The 21,129-nt window shown below is 42.3% G+C and overlaps 1 protein-coding gene and 1 long non-coding RNA gene across 3 annotated transcripts; both read right to left on the bottom strand.

The window, feature by feature from the left end:
• Window positions 1-7,677: 7,677 nt before the first annotated feature.
• LOC101769675 (60S ribosomal protein L19-1) lies at window positions 7,678-10,309 on the bottom strand. Its single transcript, XM_004956571.3, has 5 exons — window positions 10,133-10,309; window positions 9,021-9,143; window positions 8,596-8,909; window positions 8,065-8,117; window positions 7,678-7,876 (listed from the first exon to the last, which is right to left on the bottom strand). Exons 1-5 carry the CDS (start codon window positions 10,242-10,244, stop codon window positions 7,852-7,854), a joined length of 627 nt encoding a protein of 208 aa, XP_004956628.1. The 5' UTR covers window positions 10,245-10,309; the 3' UTR covers window positions 7,678-7,851.
• A 6,704-nt stretch (window positions 10,310-17,013) lies between these two features.
• LOC111256459 lies at window positions 17,014-20,739 on the bottom strand. Of its 2 annotated transcripts, XR_002676558.1 has the most exons (6): window positions 20,514-20,739; window positions 20,308-20,408; window positions 20,099-20,224; window positions 19,896-19,956; window positions 17,453-19,482; window positions 17,014-17,378 (listed from the first exon to the last, which is right to left on the bottom strand). It is a non-coding gene; the product is annotated as an uncharacterized LOC111256459 (long non-coding RNA). The 2 variants fall into 2 exon arrangements; XR_002676557.1 differs by having other exon boundaries at window positions 17,453-19,956.
• Between the last annotated feature and the right edge of the window lie 390 nt (window positions 20,740-21,129).

Genomic DNA, 21,129 nt, shown 5'->3' on the forward strand with positions numbered 1-21,129 from the left:
ACCCCCAACAGGAAATTGGATCGGCTGAGAAGCCGAATTTAAATAAACCTTGTTTGGTAGAATCGGCTGAGTATAAGCCGGTCCCTTGTATCCGTGAGTTACTCCGCTAGCGAAGGAGCTGATGACGGCGTTGTACACCGTGTTTGCAAGCACCGGGGATTGATCAATGAAGGCGTGATAAACGGATTGTTGGACCATCTCGGCCATCTTGTCCGAGTCCTCGGTGATTGTGATCTGGCGGGGAGTTGGAAACGGAGACTTTTTGATGGTCTCCCCGCTTCTGGAGCGACTGAAAGATTGCAGGCAAGCTTTCCGGAACTGTGTCGTATACTTCTCCAGTTCTTCCTTCTGGTCGTCCTTGAGATCTGCTTCCGTCACTTTGATGACGTTATCTTCGGAGACTTCAGCAGCTTTCGACATGGTGGCGGTTGTATCCGTCCCACCGGGCGTGCCAAAAGTGTGTTGGCGCTAGAAATCGGTCAACTGAATCCCCAGCGTCCGACACACGACCCGGGAGAATCTGCTTAACTCCTGTTCGGGTGATTGCCCTGGTGCGGTTCACGCGGCGTGCCAGCCAATCTGACCTGTTGATTGGCAAGGAAGAGTACGTGTCAGATTCAAAAGTCACGATCGGCTAAATTTCCGATCTCGAGGAAGCTTATCAGCGAATCGGCCGATTTGCCGTAATAAAGAAATCGGCTATGAAGCAGCCGACTATCAAGCAGCGTGAACGATGACTAGTCTGAAGTAATCGGTACAACGCTACAGTAGCAACACTAGGAACAGATCTAATCGGCTATGCATGGGATAAATAAATTAAATAGCAGAATGTGATAAAAGCCGAAACCGCCGATTCCTAGCTGGATAACTAATGATAAAAACTAGAAAAACAGGTAAAACCTACAATTCTAGTAGATATCGATAACTGGTGAATAAATCTAAACGAAACAACAGCGATGCGCCCGAAGTTAAAGCTTAGATATTACTCGATAAGCGGAACTTACAGAATTGGCCGGAGATCAAGTTGATGCAGCCCTGCCAACCCGCACGAACTCGTGGAAAAAGAGAAAAGTATTGGCGAAGTCGCCTGCTTGAAAGTAAGTGCAAGGAAAAAGTAGTTTGTTGTATTGAGTAGTTGGTTGTTTTACAGATCTACAAAGATGGCTATTTATAGCCCCGTACAAATGACTCTTTATCCGACTAGAACTTTATCTCTAACTTTAAACAGAAAAACTTCTTATTCGACTAGGACTCTATCCCAAATCTAAACAGAAAACGAATATTTACAGGTACGATTCGTACTATCTTTACGTGCTTCATGGGCTGACCTCCTCTTCATCTTCATAATCCTTTTTAAGCCCACATCGGCCCAATTATCTCTTTAGCAAAGAGGTAACCTATCAGAACCCACACACCAAGGGCTCAAACCCATCCTGACCCTGGGCACTGGGGTCGGACGAGGCGGAGATCCCCCCTTGAGGGTCGGGCGCGTCCGATCCCAAACCTCAGGGGTCGGGCGAGGCGGAGATCCCCCCTTGAGGGTCAGGCGCGTCCGATCCCAAACCTCAGGGGTCGGGCGAGGCGGAACCCCAAGGATCAATCGGCCAATTCTCAACTGTAGCATCATTTAGCCGACCCTTGACTGTAGCGCCATTCGGCCAATCCTTGACTGTAGCACCATTCGGCCGATTTCCAATTGTCGCCCCTGTATCTCGCAATATCTTCAAATTTCTTTCTCTCCTGATGCCGATTTTACTCATGTCAAAATCTGGCGTCAACAGAAGGTAAGGGTCTCTGCCAAGTGCATTCGTTGTGGCACTTTATACGCTGCTCGATCTTCTATTAGCACTGGCTATCTAAACCAGCATGTTGAGAAATGCCCAGCGAGGAAGTCTAAGCTTCGTGTTTCCCAATCTTTGATCCAGTTCAATATGGACGGAAGTGTCTGTCACTGGGATTACAGTCCTGAGTTAGCTCGTACTCAGCTTTGTCGAATGATTGCTAGACTTGATCTTCCTTTTAGCTTTGGTGAATCTGCTGCATTTGAAGAGTACATTAAGCTTGCTCATAATCCTAGATTATCTGCTGTCTTTAGGCAAACGACCACTAGAGATTTGAGCAATTACTTTACTGATTGTCATGCTAAGCTTATTGAATTATTAACTAGTGTTTCATCTATGTCTATCACTTCTGATATCTGGTCTGGTAATGCTAAGGAAGATTACCTTAGTGTGGTTGCTCATTATGTTAATGTTGATTGGTAATTAGAGAAGAGGATAATTGATTTTTGGCTCATTGATGAATCTCACACTGGCCAGAACATTGCTGCTCATGTGACTGCTGTGCTTGAGGAGTATGGTTTGATTTCAAAGGTGTTTTCTATTACTTTAGATAATACCTCTGCTATTACCAATGCTATTGAGAAACTGAGTCCTAAATTGTCTGCTTATGTTGGTAAAGTGTTCTTACATCAGCGTTGTACTTGTCATATCATTAATCTTATGATTACATCTGCCTTGAATCATATTAAGCCATATCTTGAAGCATTTAGAACTGCAATATCCTTCATCAATTCTTCTAACCAGTGCATTGCTGCATTTAAGAGATTTTTCCTTGCTATGAATGTTCGTCCTAAAAAGTTTAGTTTAGACATGGATATCAAGTGGAACTCCACATACCTCATGCTTAAGCATCTGATCCCTTACAAAAAGAAATTTAATATTTTCATTGAGACTAACTATCCCAGGGGTAAAAAAGATCATTTACTTTTGATAGAAGATCACTGGACTTTTGTAGAGAGTATGTTATTATTCTTTGAACTCTTTTATGATTCTACTGTTGACCTTTCTGGTGTTTATTATCCTACATCTCCACTTATATTGCATCAGCTTATTTTGATTGCCAAGCATCTTAAACATTATGAAAATGATGAATTGCTTAGGCATGTGGTCTTTCCTATGAAAGATTACTATCTTAAGTACTGGAGGAATATTCCAATGCTTTATTCTGTTGCATTCATCTTGGACCCTAGAGCTAAATTGAAAGATTTTCAAAATGTGCTCGGGTTGTTATCTAATCTTACTGGTACTAATTATTCTGCTTACTTCACTGATGTAAGAGCTGAATTTTCTACTACATTTAAGCTGTATGATGACAAGTTTGGTACAGTTAAATTGCAAAGGTCTCCACCGTCATCCACTTCTGGTAAAAAAAATAGTACTTGGGATGACATTTTTTCCAATGGTGGTGATACTGATGTATCTGCTTTTGGAATTGGTGATGTCCCTGGTATTTCTTTCTCCACCCCTCCTCCCTCTTTGCCTCTTGCTTTGTCTAGAAGATCATCTGCAAGTGCTTTGCTGCAAGCAGCAAGCACTAGTGCAACTAGTATGGGTATTGGCTCTAAACTCTCTATCTACATGGGCAGTGACAGTGTCACCCATTTTGATGATAACTTCAACATCTTGAATTGGTGGCATTGGTGGCATGAATATAAAAGAACTTATCCAGTTCTGTCAATCTTAGCTAAAGATGTTCTATCTGTGCCTATCTCTACAGTATCATCAGAGTCTGCTTTTAGTACATCTGGCAGGATCATCAAGGAAAGGCGGTGTCGATTGAGCTCGGAGATGGTGGAGATGCTCTCTTGCGTGGGAGGCTATAGAAGCAAGACTTCAGAACATGTTGGAGGATCAAGAACTTGAGAAAAGTTTTGTTAATTTGTATCTAGATGTTCCTGGTAATTCAGATGTGTAAAACTTGGCCTGTAATAACTTTACTATAATGTTTATTTGATTGAGCTGGGCTGCACTCTTTTTTCCTATCAAGGATTTCTCACGAGGTGTGAGTTTACCTAGATAGATTTTTAATGAGGAAACCATTGCACCAGCTCAAACTTATGAATTCTCCTGTCTCTCTGGTTGAATTCTGTGATTTTTGTGATGTTGATGAATAGTCTAACTTGGAGTGATGTTGATGATTGATGAATGTTCAAACTTGAAGTGAATTCTGTGTTGATGAATGGCTATTGTGAATTCTGTGATGTTGATGAAAAAAGCTCAAAATTTTGCATATGCCTAGCTTGGTGTTTTGATTGAGCGGTGAATGGCATATAGTGCCTGACCCGGCACTACGTGCTAGCGGGTCGGCCCGGCCCGATAAAAAGGCCGTTGAGTCGGACCTAGGCCAGCAGTTCGGCACGTAGTGCTGGTCCAGCTCGGCACGAAAAAGCCTTCGGATCTGTTAATGCCGGGCCAAACCAGGCTAGTGCGGAGCGACCCATCTATAAGCTGAGAATATCGAGCATGGGATTATGGGAACGGAAGGAAGATCGGGGCAGGTCCATCGGAGCGAGGAGGAGACGGAGGCGAGCGAGATCGAGTTAGATGGGCCCATGGGTTTGTTCTTAACATATTCAGACCAACTAGAAGTAATGCACATGTGCGTACAAGGTCTGCCCATGACTGTACTTCTACGTACAACGAATGCCGTTGTGTTTTGAGTCCGGCTTCGCAACGCGGCTTACGGGACGTTTGGTTCCCTTTACTTATTTTTAGCACATATCACATCGAATGTTTAGATACTAATTAGGAGTATTAAACGTAGACTATTTGCAAAACTCATTATATAAGTGGAGGCTTAACGGCGAGATGAATCTATTAAGCTTAATTAATCCATCATTAGCAAATGTTTACTGTAGCAATACATTGTCAAATTATGGACTAATTAGACTTAATAGATTCGTCTTGCCTTTTGGCCTCCACTTATGTAATGGGTTTTGTAAAAAATCTACGTTTAATACTCCTAATTAGTATCTAAATATTTGATGTGACGGGTGCTAAAAATAAGCACGAGGAACCAAACCAGACCTTATTCAGTTCGTTATTTCCTTCCAACTATTGCTTGGGCAGCTTGGCATGTTTGAACAGTATCTAAATGGCCATGGGAATGCGGATTGAGCACCAAGGAAATTTATTTAATCGGCATCTTCATTTGGCTGAACTTTAATTTTTTTCGACTGGTAACGTAGGCTAATCCAATGATATTTAGCGATATATACAGAGACACGTGTAAGTATAATGGAGGGTGGGGGACGTGTCGGCAGCAACCAAATCTTTCAGCATGAGTTTGTGTATCCGAGGAGAGTGTGTTTGATCAGGAAGCTAGAAAGCAAAGGGGTATGTAAAGTTCCAAGAGAAAATTCATTATTTGAGGTGAAAGTTCCTTATTCCTTCCTTGGCAAGGAAGGAATAAGAAACTTTTACGGTGTATAATAACGAATATTCCCTTGTTGCAAACGGAAGCTTCAAACAACATGTGGTTGTGATGAAGTCATTGTTATTAAACAAAACGGAGCCACATCATGTGAGAGTTTGTTTGGTTGGACTGTGAGCTATGAAAAAGTTATTGTAGGTTATGAGGTATATGGAAAAGCTGTTGTGGCTTGTGAGATGTGGAAAAAGTTGAAAGCCACTTGGTTAAAACAACAGGAAAACTGTAGGTTTGGTAAAAAATATTTGCAATGCCCCTAAAGGCCTGGGAGATTGTTTATATGCAAATTGCTCTAAAAAACTATTGTACTCGCTGATTGGCATGTAAATTGAATATTTTAGAACTTATAAAATTAAGTTGTATAAGTTTTGCATCAATAATGGTGATATGGGCGCATACAATGATGCCATCCGTCAACATAACTATCTAAATTACAGTAAGGTGTTCATCCCACCGTTCTTTTTGAGCGATCAACAATTTGCTTTACCTCATTCTATCCAAAACTAGTAGCAGAATTCTGAATTCCATGAACCATGATTATTCCTTTTTCATATTATCTAACTTTTCTTAAATTGTTTTTGTCCGATTATCCCCCAATTTTTCAGCAAACTTGGATACAAGATTTCTCCAACCACAACCAGTGAAAAGTCCCATCGGTCTATTTCCAGCTTCTATCTCTCCTTTGCAAACATCAATCAAATGTCTCACAAAGAAATCACCCCAATCTGGCTTGTCACCCATTCTTAAATCAAACAAAAAAGGCACACAATTACTGATGTTCAAGTGTATCATGTCCTCATTTTTTGCCATGAATTGATGCGTAACAATATCTACTTTGATACAGAAAGGAACCAAGAGCAAGAAGAGCTACCTACCTGCAGAGGGAACGATAGCGGAGTCGAGGAAGGGGGTGTCCGACTGGAGTCGAGGCCGGCGGTGGGCATCCGGAGTCGAGGCTAGGTGTGGCCGGCCGGAGTCGAGGACGACGATGGGCAGCCGGATTTGAGGAAGGGCGTGTCCGGCCAGAGTCGAGGCCGGGGCTGGGCGGCCGAAGTCGAGGCCGGGGCTGGACAGCCGGAGTCGAGGCCAACGGTATGCGGCCGGATTTGAGGAAGGGGTGTGGCCGGCCAGAGTCGAGGCTGGGGCTGGGCGGCCGGAGGGCAGCAGTGGGCGACCGGAGTTGGGGGGTGGCTGGCCGAGATCTGAGGATGGTCGCCGGGGCTCAAGGCGTGGCCGCCGCCGGGGCTCAAGGCGTGGCCGCCGCCGGGTCGAGGCTGGAGTTGAGAAAGGGGATACGCGGGCTGAAGCGTCGCTACCACCACTGTGAGAACCCTAGTGTAGTGTCACGTGCGTGTGTCGGGCGCTTGGTACGGTGAGGGGTCGCCGGTGGGGGAGGGGGGTAGGGGGGAAGAACGAACCGGTACAACATAAACAGTGACAAGTGGGTAATGAAAATTGCTGAGAGGAAGCTGACCTCTTTCATTGGCTTTTGGCTTAGCTTTTTGAGTAGCCAAAGCAGGTTTGGAAGCCAAACCAAAAGGGTCCAGAATACGCTTAAGAAGCTAAAGAGGCAGCTACCGTGTACCGTCGCCGAGGATTTTACACCCTGGAGCATAGCATGAGGCCCACTTCAGTGAGTGGATGAGTCACCACCAGCACCAGCAACACTTAACACATCACTATCATCATCTGCAAGGTCACCCGGCATAATTACTCTTCATGATGTAAACTCTAGCTGCTAGGAGGATCATCAGCGTCAGGATGCTGTTACAGCATATTGAGCTGTCTCCGTAAATATAAAGCCAATAAGTTGCAGCAGTTTACTTCAGCTTTAGCAGTGTCAAATTTTTATTCTTTACGGGCTAGAAGACATCCTTTATAAAGAAAAGAAGGCTGAACGTTTGCTGACTGCAAACCGAGGCACATCAAGCGTCCCGACATCAGATGCAGAAATGCAGAAACGGTAAAAGGCTATTGAGGTTGCAGTGGCCATCAACGAAGAGGGGGCTTGAAATTGGTGAACAGCTTCCCTTCCTTAGCAATCGATTTGAAATCAACAGGCATTTTGATTATTGCATAGAACCCTAGCCTACTCGTTATGACTATTGCACTCTGGCATTCTGCAGCAAAGATTAACAAACACAACCGCACCTACTCATGTTTCACCCCTGAAACAGCCAACACAAAGGACTAGGAATTGGTCACATTGCCCGCCCGACTGCTCGAGCTTACTGCAACGGCCGTAGGGCATTCTGGTCGTCTGAGCCCAGAAGGCAGCAATAATTATGTTCACAAACCGTTGTCGTTGGCATTCAAACCTAAAACTAGGCAAGTGCTCGATGTGAAGCGGAACATAACAAAACCACCACAATAATGACCAGGAGTCAAACCTTGCAAAGAAAACACTGCATAAATAAGTCTACTACATTATCCATCCAACCAAACTGAGCTATGAAGATATGATATTCGAGATATCAAGACACGACAACTTGGATATATGACAGAAAAAAACAGTTCAGAGGTGCTCCAAAATTATAGGCTAGTCATGGAACCAGAAAGCTAAAGCTTCGGATCAACCCTTCACTTCTTCGCCTTCTTTGGTGCCCTGTCATCCCAAAAGTGCAGGAAGACACATCAACAAAACATGATAATTACAAACTCAAGGAAACGATGAGTGTGCAAGGAGTTCAAAGGCCACTTGTACAAGAAATACAGGAAAACACTTAAAAAAAGCATGACAATTACATACTCCAAGGGAACTAGGAATGCGATAGGAGTACTAAGGCCACTTACACTGCAGGCGGAGCTGGAGCAGCAGCTGATGGTGCTGCAGGTTCCCTCGGGCCCTAAACAAAGATGAAACATACATTTCAACATGGAATCTCAACAAAAGAAAAGACAAAACAAATAGATCAAAATGTCTCGGCCTTAAAAGGGAAAAAAACATGAACCTACCTAACCAGCTCCAAACAAATAACAACTCCAACAATTACTGTAACAGCTAATAAAGCTAATGCGGGGCTCTACAAGTAGCAAGATTAACATTTTTTTAACATGTTCGAGTGGATCAAGAACATACTTTTTAAGACAAACTAATAAAACTAATGCATGGCTCTAAAATATGTTTTAAGAACATACTTTCATGTTTCAGTGGATCAAAAAATAACTATTTAATGGCAGTTCAAATTTGCTAGTCCACAAGGCCCAGTTCAGAATCCTAGTATCACATGGGCATTAAAAGGCATTCCAGCGTCATATAATCAGCAGGTTGCCACACAAATTCAGAAATAAATGCAGGTCTGAGTTAACAAGACATTATCTTACCTGGGCCAACCTCTCCTCCCTCCTAGCAAGCTTTCTGTCTCTGCTCGCCTTGCTCTTCGCACGTCTGGCCTCGAACTGATCAGAGAGGGTCTTCTCCCTCGCCTTCTCAGCTTTTGACTTGTGGATGCTCTCCATCAGCACCCTCTTGTTCTTGAAGCTATTTCCCTTGACCTTAACATACATCTCATGATACATATGTTTATCAATCTTCTTTGCCTCCCTGTACTTGCGGAGCAGGCGCCTCAGAACCCGCATCCGACGCATCCACAATATCTTGGTGGGGAGCCTAGCCTCCCTGGTACCCCTGCGCTTACCTGTATAGTTTTTGGATTAACATATAATTTTAGGATTTCAAAAATGAAGAAGCATCAGATACATATGTACCAGACACATAAAATGGGAAAACCAGTGTAGCAGCAGTATACCATATCCAGAGTGGCGTCCCTTCTGCTTGGCCTCATGCGCCCTCCTTGCACGGGACCTGGAGTGGATCTTCTGAGGCTTCCTGATGATGAAACCATCCTTAACCAACTTCCTGATGTTCTGGCCTGTAAGTTTTGTACAAAGCATATGGTCATACTTATGTTCCTTTCAGTAGTCAATAGCAGAAAAAGATATTACAATCTCAATATTTAAACAAAAGCACATTACACAGAGTATAAGTCCAATCACAACACTCTCACTCATCAAAACTGAATTAACTCAAAGGACCAGAGCATCCCAGAAGGTCATAATTGTGGTCTGTATGACACGTACATGATAAATCGGGGTAGCAGAATTGTTTTAACTTTACCAAATCACGTAAAACTGAAGAAACATACCTAAGTAATAAAACCATCAATTCAATATGCTTGGCAGGTACAAGGAAATACATCATAATAACAGAAATGCTTCTTTCATTGCAAATCATCACTTGCATTCGCTGTACTAGGAAAATATCAAAATTCAAGCTTTTTAACTACATACAAAACTGCATCACTCAGCATATAATATCTTCATCAGCTAAACTAGCATCACAGACAAATTAGACTGTACACAGCTAACAGGTAATAAATTCCAACAGCAACTACAACCTTCATACAATTTAAGAGTACTATCAGAGTAAAATGGATAAACAATCTTGATGGTGGTTAACGCTGACGTCGTGGGTGACCTAATATGAACACCTGCAGCAATGCAAAGCAAACAAAACAAGCTTTCCATCGCTGCTTATACCAACAAAATAAACTGGCTTGTATATCTAGATGGGTACGAACCTCAACAACAGCGAACCACAAGGACCTACCAGTCTATCAAACGGATCGGCCCAGCTGATTTACTAGCGGAATCACCACTTACCGCTGGCCTAAACGAAATCATCATAGGCTCGAAATTAATCGTACGCGAGCAGAACTACAGATCTATCCGTACGCCACTAACCCAGCCCACTGGGCAACCAAGGAAGGAACGGGTGATCGATGGACGGAGGCGCCACACAGGAAACAAGGGCTGGCGCGCGGAGGGGGCGAGGTGCGGGGGGAAAGGGAGGTGGTCTTACGGGAGTTCGCCATGGAGATCTCGCTGACTTCATTGGGGTCGAGCCAGACCTTGCCCTTGCCGCACTTGAGGACGCTGGCGGCGAGGCGCTTCTGCAGCTTCAGCGACACCATCTTCTCCGCCGCCGAGAGGCTCTCCTCCGCCGGGTGGGTTGTGTGGCGGCGCTAGGGTCATATATCACGGGATTAGGGTTTCCCCGGCAGCCTCTCAAGTGGGCTGGGCCTGTGTCCTTTCATTGGGTCGCTACTGTTGGGCCACAGCCCATTAGATGACCAGATCAGAAGGCCATTCGGGTTTTCTTTGTTTCTCTTTAATTATTTCCGTTTCTTTTTTTTTCCCTGATTATATAACAACAACGCCATTTGCCTCAGCTAGAGATAATCAGATAACTTTTACTATTTTTTTTCTTTTGAACCGCTAACAGAAGCCTCAGCTGATTGATTCACGCAACCTTCACGTTTATTTCGTGTTTAGTCTTTAGGCTCGCAAGGAATCTGGGTAATGTGTAGGGATGAAAACATCCATACCAACCGATATCATTTCCATATTTATTGTACCGTTCTCGACCGTTTCCGAATTTAGCAAAATATAAAAGGTTGTCATTCAACTAATTTTATAACCATTTTGTACCGTATTTCTATTTATCTATTTCACGAATATGGGGAAATCCCGTACCGACCGATATAGTTTCTGTATTTGTGGTATCGTTCCCGACCATTTTCATCCCTAGTAATGCGTGTTGTATGTGTAGCGTGTGGTGGCCTTCGGCCGCCTACCGCCTACGCCTTGAGACCCGGAGTATAATTCTGCCTGTTCTTTTTATCTTACAAGGAAACTAGTGGAAATGCACGTGGTATAAAAAGGAGCTAAATAAGATGTTTATGTAGCTATAATATATTTCCATATTTAATCGAATTGAATCACACGCTGATCCGAACAAATTGTCATTATTAATTGTCAACATATTTGTGGAACACACTCTATATGCAAAGTACGAAAGGATGTAGTTTGTAGTTCACTATTTTATGTGACATCCCTAGTAATTAGGAGCCACATCAAGAAAAAATGAGTTTAAATCAAAGCAAAATCAAAATGGTTAAGTGTTAAACACCTTTTTAATAAAGCACTTGGAAAGAAAATAAAAATAAATTTTATATAAGAACTCAACTTGCCAATATGAAAGTTGTTGTTGGGATACGAGGTAGGCTACGCTAGCGCAAAACAAAATTTTTCTACCGCGTAAACCAAGAAAACTGTCGTATATCGATCACGGGATTACCACTCGACGCACAGGTGCGGAAGTTGTAAAATCGCGTCAGGGCAGCGAAGTTAATCAGCGTAGTCGATCACATCGACGTCGAGCAGCTCCTCAGCAACTCATCCACGTGCAGCGAGGTCCTCCTCGTGCCGCGGCTCGTCGTGGCTTATCGGCGGCTCGTCGTGGCTCGTCGGCGGCTCGTCCGAGTGCTGCAGGTGCAACACCTCCAAGGTATCCACACATGCAGGGAGGAAGCGTCGCAAGCCGGACTGCTAGGTCCGCGGGTTGCAACAGGGCGAGGGCGTGGGAGGCCCGGCAGATGTGTTTTTCGGCCAAAGGGATGAAACCCTAGGGCGCCCCCACCCCTCTATTTATAGAGGTTCCTGATGGGCCTCTAGGTCCGAGGCCCATTAGTACTCCTAAACCTGATTCAATTCGGATCACATCTGAATTAGGCTTCCAACCCCTTAAGTGTGTGACCCTATAGGTTTGGATACGTATAGACATGGCCTAAGTACTCCTACTCGATCCAATAGTCGGTAGCGGCCTCTAGCAAGACGTGCCAACTCCTATACGCACACGAAGTGTGTGACCCTATAGGTTTGGATACGTATAGACATGGCCTAAGTACTCCTACTCGATCCAATAGTCGGTAGCGGCCTCTAGCAAGACGTGCCAACTCCTATACGCACACGAAGATCATATCAGACGAACCGTCACGACATCACGTACTTGCTACTCCCTTTGCCTCATGATATTTGGTCTAGCTCCAAGCCGACCGCTCTTTCTCGATCCTGTGATTCGGAATTCCTTTGTAGGTTAACTCTTAACCGTACATAGCATGGCCATGCATTTTCGGATCCGATCACTCGAGGGGCCCAGAGATATCACTCTCAATTAGAGAGAAGCAAATCCCATCTTGATTTGACCATGCCTTACAGCATGCTTCTTGACAAATCCGAAAGCTACCTTTTTAACTACCCTGTTACAGTGTAGCGTTTGATAGACCCTAAGTAAGACAATCCACATCTTGAGTACATGCGACAATCTCAGGTCTAAGGACAAAGCGTGCATGTTGTGTAAAGAGAGAACTACTTCTTGTGTTGGGTCAATCCTAGCATATGTCTCCACATACGCCTACATTATTAATTTGACATATCCATGTCCATGACTTGTGAAACATGGTCATCAACTAATACATGTACTAGTCTAATATTCATGTGTGTCCACACATGAACTCAGACTAGGGACAACTTTAAAATAACCATACAAGTAAAGTGTTTCACATACAATTCAAATAATTGCAAATCAATTCAAGTAGCCTTTAATGGATATTCAAGGAACACAATATTTTTGAATTGCAAATCAATTCAAGTAGCCTTTAATGGATATTCAAGGAACACAATATAAAATACGGATACAAATGGAATATCATCATCTCTATGATTGCCTCTAGGGCATACCTCCAACAGTAGAACATTTCAAAACAAACAACTTTTGTTATTAGAACTTCTTCTGATTTTGTGGAGAAGATGTTCAAAAACTAAGTAGAAGTTATGCATTGTTAAATTCACATGATCGTTGTTTATTGTTGAAAATTCAAAATTGTGAAGAAACCCCAATTTTTGCTTTACAACTATGCATCCTTTTATTTTATGTAAATACTAGATACAATTTAGTGATTTTACAATATTTTTACCAAATTTTTCAGAAATGTTTGCTTGTGCCAAAAATTCATTTAATGTTTAATTTTAGCTGTTTTGTTTTGTTAATTGCGTGAAAACCATAGCAGATCTTGAGTTGATTTTTGTTGCATCATATTCTTTGTGATTTTATCTTTCCAACAAGTATTTTTGGGCAATTTTTGGACAAGTGTAGAGGGTCAAATAAGGGGACAAATTTGAATTAGTTAAAAAAAAGTACGGACCCACTAATCAGGGTCTTTTTCTTCCTCCTCTGCTTGCACCTGTGCGCTCACGGTTGGCCACTGGCAGCGCCTCTTGCCGGATTGGGCACGCCAGTAGGGCGCCCCTCGCCGGTTGGCCCTCGGCTCGTCACCCACATGAACCCTGACCAAGCCTATGCCCCTCCTCGCCCTCCATTGGACCGAGCTCCCGTAGGCAGGCATGGCCGCCAAATGGCCGGCAAACTCCAGCGCCACCCCTCACCGCCAATCCACGGCCCACGTGCTGTGTCAACCTTATCCTCGCGCTGCTCCTCATCTATAAAGCATGCCCGGCTTCTCCTGGAAGCCTTCCCCCTCCCAAACCACCATTGCCAGTAACCAAGCTCCAAGTTTTCCCCTTTCTTTGCTGGCGAAATTCATCGCCATCGGGTAGCCACTAGCCGATTCCTAGCACCAGCAGCATCCTCAAGCCGCCGCGCATCCGTTTTGCCGCTTCCCGGCCACCCTCCCTCGCCGGACGGTCCTCCCCACGGCGAGCCCATCCGCCCCCATCGCTACCTCCTGGAACTCCTATGCACTAGCTCCTCCATGCTCCCGAGCTCCGCTGGTGAGCACTCTTGGCCCTAGGGCGCCGCCCCTCTCCCTGCCGCGCCGTCCTTTCCTTTGCCCCTATCGCCATCAGCCCTGGGCATTGCTGGCCAAGAATCGTGCGTGCCTCTGCGTGTTTGTTCTGTTGTATACGTGAGGGTCTGAAAGGAAAAAGAAGAAGAAAGGGTAAAGGGTTATGGGATAAATCCAGGGACCTTTGCACGATTGAACCTTAGATCTAGGGGCTAATTTGCAAGTTGACCTTGGTTTTCTTTAATTCCTAGATCTAAAAAGGCTGAAACTTGGAAAGGTATAGAAAAATGGGGAAAATGTGATTCTTGTTTTGCTAGGTTCTAGGTGATGTCTAGTTTACTTCAAAAATGATTTTTGTCCTTATTACTATTCCGTAGTAGGAGCTACGATTTATTTTTGTGTGAGAGCCAATAAATGCATAGCCAATCGTATAGTGCTCTAAAAAATGTGAAACCACTTTTGTTAGTTCACTTCTAGCATGTATGTTCAAGATCTAAAACTTGTCCCACTGGTCTAGGTGATGTTCATGTATTTTTAGATCTACAATTCTTAAATGCTAGTTAAATCTTGCTATTTATACTATAAAGGGAAGAAAATAGAGAAAAATGCAAGATCACTTTTGTTCAGTTCCTGATACAAATGTTTCCCTAGGAAAAATACAGTTACTGTTGGATACATGTTTTGTCTAGCTTAAATAAGTGCATGAAGTTTAATACACTTAAACTAGGATAAATAGTTAACATGCCCAATAAATCTTGCAAAATTTATGGTAGCCTCTGTTAGGGATTGGTAACCTCCTGTAAAAATCTCAGATCCAGATGGCCTCTAAAACTCGAGATAAAAATAGATCTATGAAATCTAACATAGGGTATTGTTTTAATGTTAATAATTTTTGTAGAAGTCAAATAAGTCCCAATTTTTTACAGTAGATCATTGGTGTGATTATGAAGCTTCTGTAAAAATTTCAACAACATATCTTATTAGATTCTACCAGGATCTTTTATTCAAGTTTAATAGCTGGTTAAATGCATAGTAACAATTGCTAAGTTAGAAAGGGTAAAATACTAAATGCTTAGTTATGTTCAAAAACTAGATAATTTTTTCCAAATGAATGATGAACAACACCAAAATGACCACCGCCTTTCTTTGATGAATTCTAAGTTATTAAAACCTTATATGTGTAAACAACCACCATCTAAATAAAAGCTATATTTTCTTTCAAACCAAACTTGTTGTGTGAAGAAAAGAAATGTTTGTATACTTGTCTAGGTGAATGTGTTCGAAGTGCACCGTGGGATTTTACACTGTTTATGAGATGCAACCTACATCATGAATGTTTATAAATGAAATCTTATACATATGCATCTCGTGTAGAAGCTAACTTCGATGACGGAACGAGATCGGCCTAGAACGTGAAGAAGGACACTCTCTCGCTGTTCTGAATGTGATCGAGATGAACCAAGGCCCAGACCAATGTTCAGAAGAGCCCAAGGCTAACTTAGAGCAAGAAGGCAAGCCACGGAGCATAATCCTGAATTCTAAAATTATGCACTACTTATGCTAGTTATGTTTGTACATTAAGTTTATAGGAGTTGCTTGAGACCCTAGTTGCATGATCCTAGGTACCTATGTGCTGAATACTAGTATGTTAAGGCGAGTAGTTGCAATGCTAAATAGGGACACGGTAAAAGTCGTGTGATTTCCTATCACTCGCGAGCTATCGGAGTTGCCTGATTACTTATGTTGCAATCATAAGGATTGACAGGCCGGGCTGGGCTATATGTTATGTTTTGGTGGATGTTGTTTGCCCTATCTTTCTAGTGGAAAACTTCTAAGGTTGAGATGTGTTAGAACAGTGGTCAAGTGTTTGAAAGTACTAATCTCATATCTAGTATGGGATGGGGAAGCCTAGTACCTGATTGAACCGGTGTGGACCTTTACCCTGCTCTCTCTGGAACCGAGTTCCCATGAGGCCTCATGTGGATACAAGTGTAGCCTCGGTACAGCGTCGTTCCGGGACCGTTGGGGCATTGTATGCCAAGGGAAGTGGGCTCTGGACAAACGCCGTGAATTGATGGGGACGGCTGATATATGTGAACCCGGTGCGACAGTAGCATATATCATGGGGTTAAGTTCACCTTGCAAGGTTTAAAAACTCGATTCGAATCGTCTGCCTCTCACAGTTTGAGACTACTTGACTGCGCATCGAGTAAGAAGAAGAACAAATGGTGATGAATAATACTGATGCTTGAATTAAATTGCTTGATCACATGTTTGCTTAGAATAGGTGCTTACCTAGAATGGATAATCAACTAGAACCTGATGCTAAAACTTGAAAGTAAGGATCCACCTTTAGATGCTTTTGGCAAACAAACCCCTCAGCTAAAAAGTCTTGCATGTCTAGAAGTTGGTGGAGTAGTTACCACCCGACGGTTAAGTCTTGCTGAGTATTAGTATACTCAGCCTTACTTGTGGCTTATCTTTTCAGGTAATATGATATATGTTGATGATTGTGCTACTAGCTTGACTTGGCTGACCCAGCTCCCTAATGGTTGGACGATCGAGTGGGACCCATCCTCGGATGGCGAGGATCGCAGTTATTGATATCATGGTTGGCTTCGCCGTGATATTTTGTCTCGACGTGTAGTTGTTATCGTTTTTCCGCTGCTTTGAAACTCTAAACATTTCACTTATGCACTTTTGAACAATGGATGTGTAATAACTTAATTCGGATCTATGTTTTAAGTACTGGAATGTTGTAATCTCTGGACTCGCCTTCGTGTGCGATGCTTTTCGTTCGATCCGAAACAAGTGGTTTATCGGGTATAACCCGACGGACTGCCGAATTGACTTGATTAAAATGTGGTTCGCATCTGAGGCGACGTTGAGAACACTTTAGCCGGGTTAATTTGGGTGGTTCTGCCACATTTTACATGGTGTTTCGATATATGGAAACTGAAATTTTGATGATTATGAAAAGGAAACGTTTGGACAATTGCCAGTTGGGCTATAGTACGCGGATGCAATTATCATCTTCTTCACCTGATCTAAACATATAGTCATATTTTTTTTTCTCAAACACGCAGGAGAGCTGCGCATCAATATATTAAGAAGAAAGGATTTATAGGAAACACCCAGCATATAGCCAAGTTTTACAAAAACCAAACACCAAACACTTTACAAAAAACTACTCACCCTTTTAACACAAAAGGAGGAACAGACCCTACAAGGCTACTGCTAAAACTAAATTGTGGAAGGCACCATGGCAAGGAGATGAGAAACTCCTCTATCCCCAGCCAGCTTCCACATGAGCAACACCTCCCCCAACATTGATAGTACTTCAATGCAGGGAAGTTGCTTCCAGACTCTAAGCGCGGTGTATCGAAGTATCTTCGAATATAGTCAAATCGAGAGGCCACGGCCTCTTTAACACATTCATGCACCTTAAAACATTTCTAACAACTGCCAAAAAAATACATCAGTTTTGATGCACAAGCAATACTTTAGATGGAATTATCAATAATGTAATGGTTTACCTTCAGGTGTTGTCATCATGGATATGGGCAGCATATGCCAATGATCCAAAGAACTTAGCCCCTCATTTCAAAAAAAGCCACAAAAATCTGCACCGATTGAAAGCCACTTCCCGACGTGCTATCTGACACCTTCAAAAGCCTGGCCGGAGGCATTTTACATAACATCCCAAAGAAAAACACTGCAGAACACATAGAGAACAGGATTGAACTGATATGCTAGAGAGAGAGCCTAATTACAGCATGGAGGATTGAATCAAGCAGTATTCTTAGGAAATTCTGCGGTTGAAACAACAAGGCTAATGGTTGTACATAACTGGAATCGATTCGAATTCACAAAATTTACCTTGAATCAATAAGCCAGATTTTTGCACACAAGCCTAGAAAGTTTGCAAATTCCATATTACCACATAGAGTGTTGTTTTATTCCTGAACAATCCGGAGCTAGCAAATTACGAGATTCAGTAAAACATTGTTTCTCAGCCACTGTAATGTCACAATTCTCCCTTTCTACGCTTAGAATCTGTTTGAATGCACCAAATATGCCGGGAAACCAAAAGACCACCTAATTTTCTTTAAATCAAAAGGCATTGATGCAAACAATAAGCCTCTATGTAGTGGCAGCTGACTGGTTGTTCACATAATTAACACATAACACATTGCGGAGAAACATATAGAATAGGCTAATAGCTAAATCTTAGACAAAAGGATTTCATTAACTTGCACTATCTTGAAGTTTTGGTCCTGCTTGTTTCACAAGCACCTGCAAGGTATCAATAATGTAGATACATAAGCATGTTTAAAAAAAAACAGATATGTTATGCCTACAAGGATAACAAAATCTTGATAAAAGATCCTCAAGACCATTGTTCAAGACCAGAATCTATCGTCATTAGAGGAATACTTCCCAATTGCAGAAAAATAAGAATAATTAAGCACTTCAAATCGCTTCATATATGTCATGAAACAATAATTGTGCCTCATGTGCATATGCATGAAGTTTTGCAATGCGACATATACATAACTAACAACAAGACTAAGCTCATTTCTTTTTTACTTCTTCTAAGCTATTTCACAAAAAAGGAAAATAGCAGTTCGACCAGTTACTTACATCGATGTCATTTTCCAGATCTTGGACACTTTGAATTTTCTGACAAGTTCCATGCTAACTTGGTCAAATTTGGTTCATATTATTAAAAATCTAATTGCTCAAAACAATGATGGTGGTTACAAGCACAAAACATATGCTTGCAGTCCAATGATGCAAGTAAATCAAGACATCCAGCTAGAGAGTCCATACAAAGCAAAATGGTCTAGGGAACATAATCATATTTGAATCAGGCTTATTAATAGATGACATCATAAACTACAACACTCACTATTACCAATAAACCAAAGCTCACACAAGCCTAAGAAGCTTCCTAAATTCTAACAAGGTGTTGATGTGACTCGTAATTCCTTTACTGCTCTTGACTTCCAGGTTCTAGCACTGGCACCCACAGTAGGTAGCTTCCTATATTCTAACAGTTACTCGATGTCGCTGTTCAAGATTTCGCTCCTTCGGCTGCAGAATATGCTGAACACAAGAATGCAGGCTTAACTTAACTGGGTCCGAGGTCCTGTTTGGGTAGTAGATCTTTTGTGATTCAATTCAAATTTGTATAAATTGTAAGAATTTAGAGCTAATCCAGTTTTACCCAAACAGACTGAGCATATTTCCCGATTAATTGCAGAATTGGCCTTAACTCTCTAGCAATCAGGCAACAACTTCATGCCTATGGCCTACCATCCAAAACTTAGAATTCAATGGACCAGTTACACTACAGAAGGAGCAAAATAGAAAAGGCATAGATTTTGTGCGCTACAGAACAAAAAAGAGAAGTGGTGAAAGCATAGTAGTTGAAGAGGTCCTCCCCCTCCTCGTCAGAAGTCAGCCAGGTGTGCGCATCTTGAAGGACGCAAAGCCATGCTGGAGGACCCCGAAGCCCACGTAATACACATGCTGCCTACCTCATTTGGCTATCACTGTCGACCTATTCGATACGAACACAAATGGTTGGTTCCAAACATTGACATAGAGTTGTTTCGCAAAATAAAACATGGACATAGAGTTCAATGCAAGGAACAGTAAGCTGAGAATAAAAAAATAGCTATAGAAAAATTTCAATTCCTCCTTGCTATTCAGACAACAGATGGTTCATTCCATTCTTACACATTTATTTACAATACTCATTGAAGAAAATATAAATATAATATTTCTAAGAAACTTAAGCATACCTTCTGTACATGCAAAATTTATAGTGTAATGGTAGTGAAAAAAATGAATTGATAAAAAACAGAAAGATAATAAAATACAAAGCTATTGAACATCATCGTATGTTCTAGTATAATGAAATTGTATACGTAAATTGATTAAGAGGCAAAGTCAAAATCTTTTAAACTTCACCTCCAGCAGTGGTGCAAATCTACATTGTTCTCTCAAAGATTATACTTGTTGTACTGGACTCCTGGTACACAATGAAAAAACAATTGTTCAGGATCACACTCAATTGCCAGTTTGGGTGGTGAGTAAGGATTATGCTCAACTGCAAGTGTGTCTGATGAGTACACGCAATTCAGAATCTTGTGTGTTCACAGAAGTCTATTTACCTAAGCGGTGGTTGTCTATGTGATCCTGCTGCCCTCATTGTTGGTGATGGGCAGACACAATTCTTTCATTGGGTAGTTTCATCCCGATCAAAGCACAACTCTTTCAATGGGTAATTTCACCAGAACCTGACAGTCAAAGCACAATGCTATCATTCAGTAATTTTATCAAGCACCTGGCATGCATCAGTGACAAGTGGTGAGACGACTACCTGATTGAGTCAATCCCTTGGCATCCACCAGCATCGCAATCTAGTTAGCCTCCTCTTCGCGCCTCTGCCAGCCACACAGCACACGGGCAACTTGATCGGAGCTGGACGAGTAGCACGATGAATGGCAGCAGTACAAGATTGATTACTCATGAATAAAATAAAGAGAGCTCAAAATTCCACAAAAATTCGAACGCAATAAAATCTACCTGAAGATTCCCTCAAAATCTCGAGAAATCAAAACTTTATACGATACTAACTTGAGGGCATTTCAGCGAACTCGTGGTGGGTGTCGTCCATGTCGACCTCGACGCTATGGGAACTGCCGGCTATGGCGGTTGTTTCCGGTGCGGTAGCACAAGAAGGAGGAGGCCGCCTGTTGTATGTGTTCAAAATCATTTCTTGTCTCCATGTCTTAATCAGCTATATCACATAGGTATGTGTTCACGGATATGTTATCTAGTCTTTCTCCTGCAGTAATCATGTGGGACAAGATGCACTGGAAGTGTTGATTTTTTTTTCCTAGCCTAGCAGTTCTGCAGTCGTACTATTTTCAGTACCCTCATCTGTTTATAGGATTATTTTGATAACTGTTCAGGCACCATGCCCTGTTATGATGGCGAACCCATTCAGATTGTATCATGTTATAATACTGTCATTGGGAATTTTATGGCATCACGACCAAACTGAAACTGTTTTAATTTGAACGGTGACAGTTGGAATAGTAATTGATATACTTCCACCATTGTAGTAAATTCCAATGTAGTAACTTGAAGCCATTGTGGTGACTTGAGATGATGGTTGTCTTTTCATATTTTTGTCTGA

Source organism: Setaria italica, chromosome II (assembly GCF_000263155.2).
Source record: "Setaria italica strain Yugu1 chromosome II, Setaria_italica_v2.0, whole genome shotgun sequence".
Classification (NCBI taxonomy): Eukaryota; Viridiplantae; Streptophyta; class Magnoliopsida; order Poales; family Poaceae; genus Setaria; species Setaria italica.